Raw genomic sequence first — 15,565 nt, 5'->3', positions numbered from 1 at the left:
AAGAAATATTCTATTTTAATATACAGCTGAATTCTCTGCAGCCATTACTCCAGAGTACTTCAGAAATCTATATGTTGATTTGGTGCACAGGAAACACTTATTATTATCAATGTCTAAAACAGTTATGCCGCTTAATATTTTTGTAAAAAAAAAAAAAAATTATACATTATAAAAAAATTAAAAAAGGATTCTTTGATGGAGAAAGTTCAAAAGAACCACATTTTTGTAACACTTTAAATTACTTTACTGTCACTTTTTGATCAATTTAATGTGTCTACTCTAAATAGAAGTATTAATTTCTTTCAAATATATATATATACACTGCCCAGCCAAAAAAAGTTGCTGTTTGGATTTAAATAGGCAAATGCTTAAGAGCCAAAAATGTATGCATCTCCTGATGGAAATAAATGTTGTGATATTTCCATCAAGAGGCGCATACATTTTTGGTCAAGATCTTGTATTTATAATGCAAGAGTCCAGCACTCTGTAAAGTCTTCTCCAGCACATCCCAAAGACTTTCAGTGAATTTAAGGTCTTTACTCAGCGCTGGCAATTCATGTGTGAAAATGACTCTTCATGCTCCTCCCAACCATTCTTCACAATTTGAGCCTGATGAATCTTGACATTGTCATCCTGGAATATGGCCATGATGTGTGTGTCTTCATGGTTGTTTAAGAAAGTAAAAGCTACACACTCCATCAATTAGGGTTAGAAGAACTGACTTTAAGAACAAACATATAACATTCTAGAAACATAATAATCACTGCAATAATGATCCAATCACTCAAAAACTATTTAAATCCAAACAGTGACTTTTTCGGCCAGACAGCGTATATTACTGACCCCAAACTTATGAATATTAGTGTATGTAAATAAGATATCTAGCTTTGCATTCTGAAAATATTGGCTTAAAGTGGGCTCAGCATTTTTGCATCAATACTGTAAAAAATGTCTTAGTGGAACAGGCTCTAAAAGAATCATTGGATAAGTGTAATGTTGCGTATACGCATTGAAACTGTACAAATACATGCTTATTGAATCTAGACTGCTGTAGCTTAATACTTGACAGGGCCTCTTTTCATTGCTTGCATTGGGCAGACCTGGTTCTACTAGCATAATACTTAATAACCATTATCTGATCTCTGTCTGTAATAGCAAATAGAGATGCCTAGGACCTGCACGCTTTTTTGTTGAACACTCGCAATCACCAAACTGATCACAATGCTTTTGTGCATTGGTACAGTTAAAGTTACACAAGCTTTGTATAACTGGCAAAATAATGAAATACAGGAAACATTGTAATTACTGTAAATACAAATAATTCTAGACAGTATCAAATGTAACACTTTAGCATATGTATTTATAGACTCTGGCATTTGATACAAAATAGGACGTTTGTTGCATTGATGTGTGAAATATGAGTTGATGTGTGAACAGTCACACTGCTGATATCAACATACTGCCAGCCCCAGATATACTGCGATCTCATTGGCTGACTGACTCCAGGTGGCCCCTGCTGGTCGTAACTACACATTTTTGGAATCAACATATAAATAGCACACATTTCATTACAATATAGTAGATGTTTTATCAGTGACTAATATTTTTGAAGCGACTGTGCATGTTCCTTCTGGCACCATCAGCCAATCAGTGCTGCCATGATGTCATTTTCCTGCGGCTCCAGAGAGTGATGTCACGTGGCATTTATGGCAAAAAAAAACCTGTAAGTGAAAGTGCCATGAGCAAAGATGGCAGAAACCAAATCACGTATTTCTGGGGGGTCCTGCACCAGCCTAGCAGCTGCCATTGAGCTCAATGGGAATGTTAACGCATAGCTTTCTCCTGGCTGCTTTCTGAACAGCCTCCAGCAGTCATGGCTTTACAAAATGTATGTGCTCCACAAAGCATACACCTGTGTGTGTGTGCGCAAACACAAGCACAATATACACACCTCATTACAACTACCAATAAATGGAGTTGTAGGTGGTTGGCGGATAGGTACAACATCACTGACTGAAAACTGAGGATAGAGAGAAGGGAACAAAATGGAGAAGAGAAGAGGAGGCAAGGAAATAAATAAGTTTGGTCATAAGTCAGAGTGCTGGCAGTGAGGGGTGGGAACATTGAGTAGGTTACCGGGCTTTGTTGTGCTTCGTATAGGTGAAATTGGTCCAAATAAATGTGTGCTGTTGTATTTAGGACGGGTCAGACAGAGGATTCCAGTATTTCTTCTCTGCTCTCCTTCTCTTTTACCATTCATCAACGGTCAGTAGTATACCTCACTTTCGTCACATTGTGTTGCTGGACACTTTGAGCTCTGGCTGTTGTCGATCACCTCATCCAGGCGCTGCTGTTGCTGGTGACGGACATGATGCTGCAGCGCTTTTTGACGATCATGTTGATGTATGCCTTCATGATCTTAGTGATTTCACCCACCTTAAAGCACACAACAAAACACACTGGTTAATCACTAGTTAAAAATCACATGCTAATCCTTTAAAAACTACAAGTAAAGGGAATATAGTCACTAAATCAGAAGTCCTAGATTCAAAGATTTAATTTAGTATAAGAGGCTATCTTCATTTCTGTTGTAATATAGGTTTATAAAATTGGTTTAGCAGTTTTGTTGAAGACAGTATTGCCACCACTTAACCTGTGATTTAAGGGAACAGAAATGTATCAACATAAGACAAGACAGGTTGGTCAAGATGCCCTTTAAAGAACTTGAGGATTTCACAGTCCAGTGCCTGCACACTAAATACACTACCGTTCAGAATTTTAGGTTCAGTAAGGTTTTATTTTTTAACTTTCATTCAACAAGGATGCATTACATTTATCAGTAAAGGCATTTATGATGTTACTTAAGTCTATTTCAAATAAATGCTGTTGTTTTGAACTTTCTTTTCACTTGTCACTGTTTCCACAAAAATGATCAAGCAGTACAACTGTTGTCAACATTATAATAATAATAAATGTTTCTTGAGCACCAAATCAGCTTATTAGAATGATTTCTGAAGGATCATGTGACACTAAAGACTGGAGTATGCTGAAAATTTAGCTTTGCAATCACAGGAATAAATCACATTTTATAATTTACTTAAATAGAAAACAGTTATTTTAAACTGTAATATTATTTCACAATATTACTGTTTTTTTACTGTATTTTTTGATAAATGTATCCTTCCTGAGCATAGGTCTCTTCTTTCAAAAACAAATCTTACAGACGCCAAACTTTTGAACTGTAGTGGACATCCTCAAAAGACTTTACATGCTCCTAAAGCTTTTAAACAAGCAATTTAACAACATTCTGCACTTATAACAGAGACACAGAAGCGTGTTACCTGAGACGTCTCGAAGAACATCTCCCTTTCATCAACAATGATTTTGTATGTGCTGGGCTGAGGTGCTCCGAAGAAAACGATGTGCTCATACTGAAAGGTTTCGAGTGGTTTGGGTTCGCCCCGTTTGTACACAGAGACGTTTTCAGCACTGACGCCCAGCCACAGGTCATGAGGGAAGCCACCCTCCTTACACTGCAGACAGATATATAAAAACACAAACACATGCAATTAATAATGTCATGTAATAATGTACTCTCATAATAGTGGAAGATCTGAAAATATCCCTGCTAAAAAAGCAGCTTAGACCAGTCTGAATTTCATGAATCTTGGCTTATGATGGATTATGTGTGCAATATGTAAACCCTTACCATAACTAGGCTTACGGTTTATGATGCTCAGTGCTGTTCTGGTTGCTGTTCAAACGCAAGATTTAACTGTTGAAGTTGGTCATTCAACATTATTTTTCTGGTAAAGTTGGCTAAAAGTTTTTAGGATTAAAATAAAAAGATGCTTTTAATTTGAGTATATTTCTAATTGAGTTTCTCTAGATGGAAGGGCTGAGGTCCTACATTCAATCTCCAAGCAATCACACCATTACCAAGTGGCACAAGCTGATTGGCCTCTGCTGATCCTGCAGCCAATGAGATTGCTTGCTCAACATTTAAATAGTATGGTAATCCTGGCTAGTCCCAGCTCCACCTGCCTAGATCTGCTGCAGGATTTATGTATGTCTATTTATGCAGTATATAATACATGTTCACAGTTTGTGTATCTAATGGCAGTAGCAAGTCTAGTCTGCTAAGACCAAATACATTAACATTGCCTTACCTATATTCATTAGCATGCCAAAACTACTCTCAGATTTGTCATGATTGAAATTCTGTATTTCCTGTATTTTTACACTTACCACTTTTGAATTCCAAGTGTAGTGTGATAGGTTTAAAATAATGTAGCAAAGTAGTAGAGGGTAGTAGTCAATATTTGTTGACCACTATTGGGGGACACATCTATCACTAAACCCTACACTTCACCACTATGGTGGCCCTACAACGTACTAGTTATAGCCGTGATACTCAGAGAACCCTTACTGATTTTTGTAACCCCACCACAGGCCCAGAGCCGTAAAGAAATGATTCACACCTCCACATCAAACAGTGTGGACCCATATCCCGGCCACTCTTTGATTATGGTCATGTAACCGAGCATGGCCTGGTGCTGAGGCATGCCCTGTAGACGACTCCATTTCTCCAGCACACTGGTCAGTGTGGCTGACATCTCCTCCTTTACGAACATCTCCAGCATATGTTCCTCCTCCACACGCTGTTTCTTCAGCGATCCCGTCTTGAAGCTACGTCTCAGCGTTCCGTCCAGGAAGTTGGTCTTCCGGCGTTCCAAAGTGTGAGCTCCCGGCCCTGCTATACCAACCCCGGGTACTCCGGCACCCCCTGCTTTAGTGGACTGGAAGATGCGTGTGCGAAGTCGTCCTACGGGGTAGACGCTGCTTAGGCTCCAGGGCGTACGGGCCACATCGCCATGGATGTACTGCAGTCGCAGGGCTGCTAAGTGCTGAAGGGTTTCCTCAGGGGCTGGGAAATGACCACTGATGAGACTCTCATGAGCCTAAGAGAGATGGTGAAAAAAGAGGGAGAGATAAGGGGAAATGAAATAATAATTGTAAAAAAAACTATCACTTTAGAACCCAAGAAGTTGCTGATGCTGTCTCACAACATGCAATTGAAGCAAATCTTCACTTCAAAATTATCTTTTTGCTTTAATATTTTTGTTTTATTTTTGCATTGAAATGTACAGAATATAAGTGAATTAGATTTTTATATAATATAGGTTAACGTAATGAATCAAGTTATAATTTTTGGGCAGTTCGGCTTTATAATATGTTTAATTAATAATATTAACAAATATAATTACAAAACATAATTCATCATCATCAAAATCAAACTTCATTACAGACTATAGGTAAAAAAGAAAAAGAAAAAGGCAATACATAAAATAAGAAATATACAACAGCAACCACTTAGAGTATATATCCAGTATATATATTATATATTTTTCTCCAAGAAAAATATATTCAAAATATAATTAAGACTTTTGCTCATAAATATGCTGATAAAGTGATAAAAATAACAAAGATATTCTTATGTGAGCTGGAATTTAAAAACATTCAAACATACATCAGTGTTATCAGAGAAGAGACAAGATTTTGTTGCAAGTAGGAGAAGTTATTTTGATTAAAGATAACGAGGACACATGAATTAAGAAAATCATAATGTGCACTGATAAATCATTTATAATAAATACTTAAATATTTAATAAAAAAACAAGAACTGTCAATTTTGATTTTTCAGGAGAATCAATACAAAGAATGCTCTATAATGGGTATACAAAATAAAATATACTTTTGCAATTCACCTGCTCAAACATGAAGGCAAATTCCACTCCCTCTTTGGGCATGCTTTCCACATCAAGAAAGCAATAAAGCTTGAAATATAGCCTCCAGGGCCCTTCCTCCTCCTCCTCCTCACCGCCTGCCAACCTGAAAGAGCAAAGCAGTGCAGATGAGCCTCAGTCCTTTTACAGTCAGTCATTAAATACACCATATGAACGGTCACATTTTCATTACCTCTCAAACTTCGCGAGCACATCTGCCACAATTATGCGGCTTTCAATGGCCCGGCTCGCCACCTTATTGTGTTCAAACAAAGAGAACATGTTCCTACTGTTTTCCATCGCCAGACCACGAATCAGCTTCTCCACCACCTTCACACAAACAAGCACAAATTAGATCTCTTTCATCCTAATTCTTAGGGCAGGCTGTGTCATTTAATTTTGCAATTCTAACCTGAGATGTTCAAATTATAAAAAGCCTCTCCCTTCCTCTCACCTCTCCAGCTGTGGTGTGTGAGTTGATGGATATCTTGCAAGACCCTCCTCCATGGCAGTACACAGTAGTTGTCATTTCCTGTCTGATTAGCAGGGCGGCGATCTCCTCCTGAGAGGGCACATACTCCCTGGTCTTTGTCTTCTTCAGGGACTCACCAATGAAGTGGGCATACTTCTCAATCTCAGTGCCAGGGTAGCGCTCTCTAACCCTGCGTTTATTCACAAAAAAGACATAGTGTTTGTCAAATGACCTTTGAGACTCCAAGATGCTATTTAATAAGCATGCCTCTCTGTTACCTCTTCAAGTGGAATCGAAGGTAACGCAGAATGGCACGACTGGGCAGGAAGGTGCAGCTCATGCAGGTGAGCAGGTGCCAGTGTGCACGGTTTGCGGGGCTGTTGGGTTGGGGCACGTGATTGGTCTGTTTGATCAGCTGACAGTACACCTCGTCTCTCAGTGGCCGCAGATCGTGGCAGGTTTGCAGGATGCCCTGAATTATGGCAACAGGGTCTGAAACTATCTCCATCTCCTGAAGAGAGTTAAAGATTTTCACTGCCTCATCCTGCAGGCTTCCGTAACCCTTCGCCTTTTGCACTGCAGAGAGGAGAGAGTAGTAAGTTAGTAAGATGACTCTTTTCTTTAATCATACAGTGGGTATAAAAACTCATTATGGTTTGGTTGATGACAATAAAAAATTCCATATATTTCATAATGGGAATTTTTAAACAGTCTATTATTTTTATGAAGAACTCTGCTCTGAAAGAAGTATATAACGTATCACATTCCTATTTGCATGGTGATTAAGCTTGTCACTTAAAAATTTTTATTCCTTTGTTTTCCTTTGCAAGATATGAGGGGTGGTAGTGGCGCAGTGGATAAGACACATGCCTTTGGTGTGAGAGACCCGGGTTCGAATCCACTGTGAGACACCAATGTGTCCCTGAGCAAGACACTTAACCCCTAGTTGCTCCATAGGCGTGCGACCTCTGACATATATAGCAATTGTAAGTCGCTTTGTATAAAAGCGTCAGCTAAATGAATAAATGTAAATGTAAAATATGATATTACAATTTTCAAACATGTGTAAGTAAATGTATTTTGTGATTTAAACACTTTTAAAATGATCATGTTAGTTGTGATTTATGTCAAGTGCTGAGCAGATTTGAATTTATCAGTTCATCATGTCACGCACTTGAAAAAAAAGTGCTAACTGATTGGTTTTGAAGTGCTAACTGATACGCTTCATACGTTTCAGAAATGAACTCGCTGGCTACATGAAATGAGGTGGAAATACGACAAGATCACAGTATAATAAAATTATCTTTCGGGCCACATGAAATGAGGTAGTTTGACTTGTGTGATGTACAAACACAAAAGGCTACTCGGCACAAAAATAAACAGCATGAACTTTTTCCGTCACTTTCTGTGTGTTCAGCTGATGAAAGGTACTCACGGCTTTCGCTGACCTCTCCGTAGGGCAGTGGCAGAAGAGGTGAATGCAAGGGATGCTGAGTATATCTCAGAATGGGGTTCCTTCGATACATTTGTTCCACAGCCTCAGAGTTAACACTGTTCTCCTATACAAATGTCAGAAAAGGCAGGAAATGTATGTCCCATTTTTAATAAACAACAGTTTTACTCATTCTGACCATGAGTGCAAAGACTAAACTTATGTTTTTAAAAACGATTACCTTGATGTCTCTAATGAGTTGCTGGGTGGGCGTTTCAATGGGCACCTTGTTGTCAATGACGCCCTGAATGGCAGACACCCAGCGCATGGCCTCATTCAGCATTTTGGTGTACAGACGGTATGAATGTTTACGTCCATGAACTATGATGTTCCAATAACCTGCAGTGAAATCAGACATCAGCATCACCCTGTTACTTAGTTTATAGAAAGAAAAACATTCATAACTTCAAAAATTTTCATATTCAATCTTCAAAACTAATGCAAAATGATGGCATATAACCAACAATTTCAATATTTGTATTTGACATCAATTTAGTATTATTAGTAAGATTATATACGTTTTGGAGTCAGTAAGATTCTTTTTCTTTTTTTCTAAAATAAATTAATTGTATTCATTCACACAAGCGTAAAAGTGGCAGTAAATACTTTCTCACATTGTTACAGAAAAATTCTACTTCAAATCAATGCTGTTCTTTTGAACTTGCTATTCATCAAAGAACCTTGAAAAAAAGTATCACTTTTTTCCACAAAACATTAAGCAGCACGACAGTTTTTAACTTTGATAATAATCAGAAATGTTTCTTGAGCATCAAATCAGCATATTAGAATGATTTCTGAAGGATCATGTGACATTGAAGACTGTAATGACTGCTGAAATAACAGCTCTGCATCACAGGAATAAATTACATTTTAAAATAAAAAATATATAATTATATTACATTGTAATCATGTTTCAAAATATTACTGTTTTTACTGTATTTTATCAAATAAATGCAACCTAAATGAGCATTAAATACTTCTTTCAAAAATATTAAACAAATCTTAAAGTAGTGTGATTTAAAAAAAAAAAAATACTAAAGATTTCGTTGGTTTAAGGCCTTTTCTAGCTTTAAAAGTAAAGTTTGTAATTGCTACTAATGGCAGACTGCAAACAATACAGCAAATGCATCCCAATAATTTCAAACAATTCTTTTTTGCTTCTTCTATGGTGAATCAAATGTGTGACATACTTTGCTCTAAGATTTACTCAAATTATGATACAAGTGACATGCACCAGGATTCCATATTATACATTTAACTGGCTTTAACTAGTTATTCTCACCTGTCTCTTTAAACTTTTTCTCCTCAGGCTGGACCACAGAGCACAGGCTGTTCAGAACAAGAGTGCCCATCTTAGATGCATTACGTTCAGACGACTTGAAGTAGTCCAGCGAGTTGTTAGTCAAGACAAACCAGCGCTTTTTCAGCTTAAGAGCCGAACTTTTGGCCCCCGCCTTCATCTCCTTGTGGAGCCATCCTGTGTCATGATAGGACACACAGACACACACATGCACAGTTTAAAGAAATGGTCACAAGTTACAGAAAATAAAATATACACTGTCCGTTATTCAATAAGGCTCATGGACATTTAATGCCAACTACCCAATATAACTAATTCACCACGGCCACCATGATTTCGCAAAGACATGTAAGCCAAAACTTGACATAAACTGTAAACTTGTCCCTCAAATCTGAATGATTGATTGGAACGTTCTTCCAGGTTGTACTTGGTAAAATCATGTTCACCAATCATCCACACATAAAATGTACACTTAGATTTGGTAGCTAAATTCAGGTTACAGATGAGTAACACACCTCTGACCAAGAACTCCTGTCCATCACTCTTGGAGTCTCTTTTCGGTTTCTGCAGGAGACTTATCCAGTGATGCATTTCCTCCGGCAGGTCTGAGTTACAATGGATCACACGATTGGCTGTGATGATCACAAATGAATTGGGCCTATTCGGAAGGAAGTTGTGTTAGCACCAGATGAAAAAAACTTTAGATACTGTATATCTTCAGATATTTAGCTGTACAAGTTTAAAGGTGAAATGTGTAATTTCTGCGCCTCTAGCGTAACAAAAGCATTAAAATATTGATATTTTTATACCATCAAATAACTTTTTAAGAAACCAACAAATGGCTTACTCATTATTAACCCTTTTCATAGTGATGACACGTTTCCACAATTATTAACATCGTTAGTTTTAAATATTTTAAATAAAAATGTAATGCACATTAATAACAGTATTTTTTGTGTTATATTACCTTGGCATTAAATTACAAATAAACTAATTAACTGCATTATTGTTTCCAATTCAACAAAGAGACTGCAAATTTGTCTTTCTCTCTCTTACCACTGTAATCAATTTCTCACAATTTTTTTTCCTCTTTTAGAAAGTCATAGAAACGCTATTGTGGATTTAGACTTTGGCTATTTGGAGTAAATATGAATGCAAAAAATTATATTTGTTGTAGTTTCCATTCACCACTATAGAAATTTACCCAACTATAATGGCTTGAGAACGCTGTAAATGTGAAATTAGTGCATTGCTTGTTATGCTTGGATAAGAGGAAGTATTTTAAAATTGAAAAAATAACACACATCAACTTTAAGTGCTAAGCAATTTCAGCAGCTTTGCTATCTTCTAGCATTCTGTAACAAAGACAACACTCACCTGTCAGGATTGTCTGAAGCACAAACTGAATCAATCAATCCAACATCCAGTGTGCCCTGAGAGAAAGAGTGTTAAAAAACAGTTATCATAAAAGAAAGGTGGTTTAAAGGTTAAGTGCATGAAGTCTAAGGACACTGACCACAGCGTTCTTTGGGTTGGCCTGCTCATGTGACATCTCCAGTAGCTGCTCTGGTGTGGCATTTTGGACCCGACTCAACACGGTAAACCAACCACTAAGAGAAAAAGAGCAAATTTGCAGAGTGAGGGAGAGCAATTTGGTCCAATTACGAAAAACACATGGGTATAAAATTGTCAGAATACTGTACCTGGCATCCTCTGGTGACTCGGCAAACACCTGGTATGTTCTCTCATCTGTCACAATATTCAGAGCATTCTCTTTCTCATGATTATCCACAATCTCCCTAAAAACAGATAAACAAAAACTAGATAAAACTTCAGATGGATCTAGGGTTTCTGAATGAACTGTACTATAAGGCTCTTTTGATAAAAACTAAATGGCAAGAAGTCATAAGAGTCAAGTAAATCATATAGCTAACAGTAGAGCAGTGGCGCTTGTAATGGGTTGCTCATGGGTTCGATTCCCAGGGAAAGCAAGAAATGATAAGAAAGTAAATGTGTACCTTGAAATGCAATGTAAGTCGCTTTGGATAAAAGTGTCTGCCAAATGCATAAATGTAATGTAACAATCAACAATCACAAAAAGTGTTTTCCTATCTGACACAGACACCTAATGATACCACAATAATCCTATTTCTCTTAAACTTACTTGGCTGAATGGATGTCAATCGTCCCTTTCAACTTCTCCTCGCTGTCATTCTCATAGTACATGAGCTTGGAGTCGCGCAGAACGAACCAGCGCATCTTCCAGTTCCTGCGAGAGAGAGTGGAAAGTCCGCCTCCCTTCTTGTACAGCCAGCCTGACTTTAACGACTCCTGTTTAGAGCGGAACCACATGAAGGTGTCGTCCTTCAAAACACACCAACGCCTGCGCCACGGGATCATCAACCCAGCTGTGGATGAGACAGAAGAGACAAAAGCATGAGAACAACATTGTCCAAGCTGTTTTTTGTGAGATGGTATTACATTATAATGTATTTGACAATAATAGGAGTCAAAATAGTTGAGACATTGCATTAGGGACTTTATTTTGTATAAAAAGATTGAATCATTTGATTTCTTACCTTTCATGTAAAGGTAACTGTGGAAGTACGGAGGTCCGTTCCCATTCAAGATGTTGACTTTACCATTGGATACCTCCTCATCTGTGTCCACGTACCCATCATGCTCATCATCGCTCTCAGCATACTGAAAGAGAGACAGACAGAGTGAATGATCAGCCAGTGGGAAAGCATGTGCGTGTGTGAGGGCATATCCACATTAATTTTGTAAAAAACGATATAAAAATAAAGTAAATATATTTTTTTAAATTGTAAAAATTTAGAATGTTTTCTGTTAGGGTTATAGTATTTATAACTAGTATTACTAGTAGTATAAAAAATAAAAATAAAAATTATATGGATTGTCCTGGAAAGTACCTCTGTGTGTGTGAAGTTAATTTTTGCACTCGTTTAAAAAAAAATTGAATTATTTTTTTTTAATCTGACACTATTTTGGTCCAGAAGAAGGATGAGAAAGACAAAGTTCCTTTCAAAGAAAGTCAGTTCACTTGGCGGCCATATTTGCAATGTCTCCGGGCAGATATTTCAGGCATTAAAGACCAACTCCTATCTATCTGAAAGGGAAAAAAACTGAATTTTCCAAGATTGCTGGCCAAACTAAAATTTAAATAGCATATTTATCATTATATATCTGATATGCTTCTAATAACTAATGCAGTGATGCCATATCTTAAAGGGATACTCCACTTTAAAATGAAAATTCTGTCATCATATACTCACCCTCATGTTGTTTCAAACCTGTATGAATTTCTTTCTTCTGCTGAACAGAAAGGAAAATATTTAGAAGAATGTCAGTTACCAGACAGTTTCTGGTCTCATTGACTTCCATAGTAGGAAAAAATATATACTATGGAAGTCAATGAGACCAGAAACTGTCTAGTTACTGATATTCTTCTAAATATCTTCCTTTCTGTTCAGCAGAAGAAAGAAATTCACAAAGGATTGAAACAACATGAGGGTGAGTATATGATGACAGAATTTTCATTTTAAAGTGGAGTATCCCTTTAAAGGTTGTATCAGTGATTTCAGGGCCAAACATAAATGATCACATTCATCTAATCTTTCCTAACGATCCGCTAGCTGCCCGCCCCATAAGCAGGCCATCAAAAAAACGTGTCTCTGTAGGCAGCCTAGGCTCTGAGATCTGCACACAAAAACAGTTTCTTTCAACACTGCTCAAAACCAAAATAAATAGTGTTCCAACCAATCACCGACAGGGGTGGGTGTTGTGAGGTGTTCGCGTGCAGCCGTCATAGGCAGCCATGCACGAGCGCTGGCTGTTTTATTTAGAAGGCAGGACTTGTATTTATAGAGCTGCCATTTTGCATGTTTCAGTTTCTTACATTCATAGCAATACTAGTGTACTGTCTTGGTGTGTAAACAGTCTTTGGCTGAGACAGAAAATAATATATACAATTACCACATTTATACACAATGTGATTCTAGTCTTGTTTTAACTGCTTGGCTGTCCCCAAAGAATGTGTCTGTCCCACAAATCTGACATTTATTGCAAACTACACAATAAGAGATAACATATTTATCCAGCATTTGTTCCAGTATGCGAGTATTCAAATATATGTATGTTAACCCAACACTAGCTAACCTAAAAAGGAATAGAAGTGTGAACTGTTCCTTTAATTGGGCTACCATTATGAAGATCCAAAGGAGCCTGGGTTCTCCCAAGGTTTTTTTTTCTCCATTAGGTCACCTTATGGAGTTTTAGGACACCATTAGGTCACTTGATGGAGTTTTTCGGTTCCTTGCCACTGTTGCCTTTGGCTTGCTCAGTTGGGGATATTTTGGGGATATTTAATTTAATTTTATCAATCAATAAATTCCTCTTGAAACAAACTTTGTTGTATTATTTTAATTTAATACTGTGAAGCTGCTTTGATACAATCTGTATTGTGAAAAGCGCTATACAAATAAACTTGACTTGACTTGACTGTAGGAATTACATGTCCTCTTTTTGACACCAAAGCGCACCTGTGTCCAAGACAATATTTGAAGGCCCTCCTATCTATTGTTTATTTAATTTGTATTAGTTTTATGTAATTTTTACCTCTTGTACTTCTGTTGTAATAAAAATAAATAAACTAAAAAATATATATGTTTTATGTCTTTGTTTTTGGTGTTTTTCATTGTTTTAATTAAAATTATGATAACTAAATCTAAATAATTTTAAGACTTATTTCGAAGTTTTACCTCTGGAATTCTGCAGTGGCCCCCTGTTGGACCCCAGCTTCCATGTTGAGAGCCACTGCCTTAGAACATGTGTGCATATTCTCTCTACAAAACTCACTGAATCTGAGCTGCGGTTGTAGGACTCCTGGCTTGCGTTGGTGCAGGTGGACTTGCGTGCGTGTTCTGTGTCTGTTGCCGCAATGCTGCTCTGTCCATCCTCAAGATCATCTTGGTCATAGTCCGACTCGCCGTCCCCAGGGACGCTGTAGATGGGTTCCTCTGTGTCCGGCAGAGACTCCGCTGCGGTCAGCCTGCTGGTGCGGTCTACGTCCTCACCCTCCTTTTTCCCATCCTCCTCTTTAACCGTTTTAGCCTCTTCAGGCTTTCCATCTTCCTTTTTGGTTTCGCCAGGGAGAGGGGGAGGAGGTGGAGGAAGAGGAGGGGGAGGAGGTGGGGGCGGAGCCCCAGGTGGAACATTGGGTGCAGATGAAGCTACCGTGCCTTCGGCGAAAGCGGCAGGAGGAGGTGGCAGAGTGGCTAAGATCTCCTGATCCACTGGACCTTCAGCTGGAGGAGGGATCTCTGGAAGGGGTATGCACTCCTCCTCTGCGTGGAAGCCTTCGTCTACCTCTTCCTCAGTGGCGGCTGCCGGTCTGGAGGCAGGTTGTTTAGGATCACCAGGGATGACCTCTGGACCTCCGGTGTTGAGTAGTTCGAGGAATTCAGTGGCGACACGGGAAGCCTTCTTTTTTTGACGCAGGACCTCGGCATCGCGTCGCAATCGGAGTTCTTGTTTCGAGCTCTCACATAGCATAGAAACACCATCTTCTCTTTTCTTCTGAAGACGTTCAATCTCTCGCTCCAAACGCAGAATTTCCTCCATCTGACGGGCCTCCTCAGCAGTGCGTGGAGACTAAAGGAGGGCAGGAGAGAGGGAAGATACAGAAACACTGGTTAGAGAAAAACAAACATTACAAACACTTTCACACTACCTGTCTGCCACTCTGACAGGTTTTTAGACTCAATGTCAGAAGGCTTGAAAAAAATCTATGATTTGAAAGGTTGTCTGCACGTATCTAAATAAACACATATGTTTTGGAGGAGGGGTCTTAAATTTTCATTAAAAGGATGGTTCGGCGTAAAATCAACCTAGGGTCCTTTGCACCATGACCTCGAGCCAAACACCCCCCCAGAAGCCTTTTTTCCCTTGGTTGAACATTATTAAAGTTAGAGTTTATTTAGAGATATCAGCCGAATGGCTTAGTGCAGGCGCTAATGGAACCAAGGTTTTATCTCGTAAATTACCCCACTAATGCCCAGAAGGGTACCAAACTTCTACAGTAGTACACATAGGTTCTGTACTCATAAAACGAGGCACTGGAAAGTTTGTAAGTACATCAGGAGTTTATTTAAATAACACTTGCCTGATGGCTCATGCTACCGCTAACCCGGACGTCGAGGTCACTTCAGTGATTTGGGAAAAGCACGTAAAAGTCCTGGCAGAAAGCGATGCATAAGGATGTAGTGTAACGACGCCCAGTTCCAGGAATGCACTAATATTTTGTTGGTAGTACCAGTTTGCAACAATTATTAGTTAACACTAAGTTGTCAACACTATAAAAAATTATAATTCGTTGTTACACTACATCCTTATGCATCGCTTTCTGCCAGGACTTTTACAGGCTAACACCTAAACTGAACAGCCAATCAGAGTTCTCTCTCTCAACGACAGCCTGACGCTGATTCTACATGCTG

At 38.4% G+C, this 15,565-nt stretch overlaps 1 protein-coding gene across 1 annotated transcript in view; it reads right to left on the bottom strand.

Annotated features, from left to right (window-relative positions):
* Window positions 1-1,333: 1,333 nt before the first annotated feature.
* myo10l1 (myosin X, like 1) overlaps window positions 1,334-15,565 on the bottom strand; it is a 60,815-nt gene continuing 46,583 nt past the window's right edge. Inside the window, exons 22-38 of the mRNA XM_082190143.1 lie at window positions 13,929-14,723; window positions 11,630-11,753; window positions 11,215-11,458; window positions 10,754-10,849; window positions 10,567-10,660; window positions 10,428-10,483; window positions 9,566-9,708; window positions 9,033-9,227; window positions 7,932-8,089; window positions 7,694-7,817; window positions 6,537-6,834; window positions 6,241-6,448; window positions 5,980-6,116; window positions 5,769-5,892; window positions 4,482-4,961; window positions 3,342-3,533; window positions 1,334-2,436 (exon numbers count right to left, since the gene is read on the bottom strand). Of these exons, the coding sequence (XP_082046269.1) occupies window positions 2,332-2,436; window positions 3,342-3,533; window positions 4,482-4,961; window positions 5,769-5,892; window positions 5,980-6,116; window positions 6,241-6,448; window positions 6,537-6,834; window positions 7,694-7,817; window positions 7,932-8,089; window positions 9,033-9,227; window positions 9,566-9,708; window positions 10,428-10,483; window positions 10,567-10,660; window positions 10,754-10,849; window positions 11,215-11,458; window positions 11,630-11,753; window positions 13,929-14,723 (3,573 nt within the window). The 3' untranslated portion in view covers window positions 1,334-2,331. The remainder of the gene's footprint in view (window positions 2,437-3,341; window positions 3,534-4,481; window positions 4,962-5,768; window positions 5,893-5,979; window positions 6,117-6,240; window positions 6,449-6,536; window positions 6,835-7,693; window positions 7,818-7,931; window positions 8,090-9,032; window positions 9,228-9,565; window positions 9,709-10,427; window positions 10,484-10,566; window positions 10,661-10,753; window positions 10,850-11,214; window positions 11,459-11,629; window positions 11,754-13,928; window positions 14,724-15,565) is intronic.

The sequence above is a fragment of the Leuciscus leuciscus genome, assembly GCF_965113295.1.
Source record: "Leuciscus leuciscus genome assembly, chromosome: 14".
Taxonomy (NCBI): Eukaryota; Metazoa; Chordata; class Actinopteri; order Cypriniformes; family Leuciscidae; genus Leuciscus; species Leuciscus leuciscus.
Note: the sequence above shows the minus strand (reverse complement) of the source record. Positions and strands in the feature narration are given on the sequence as shown.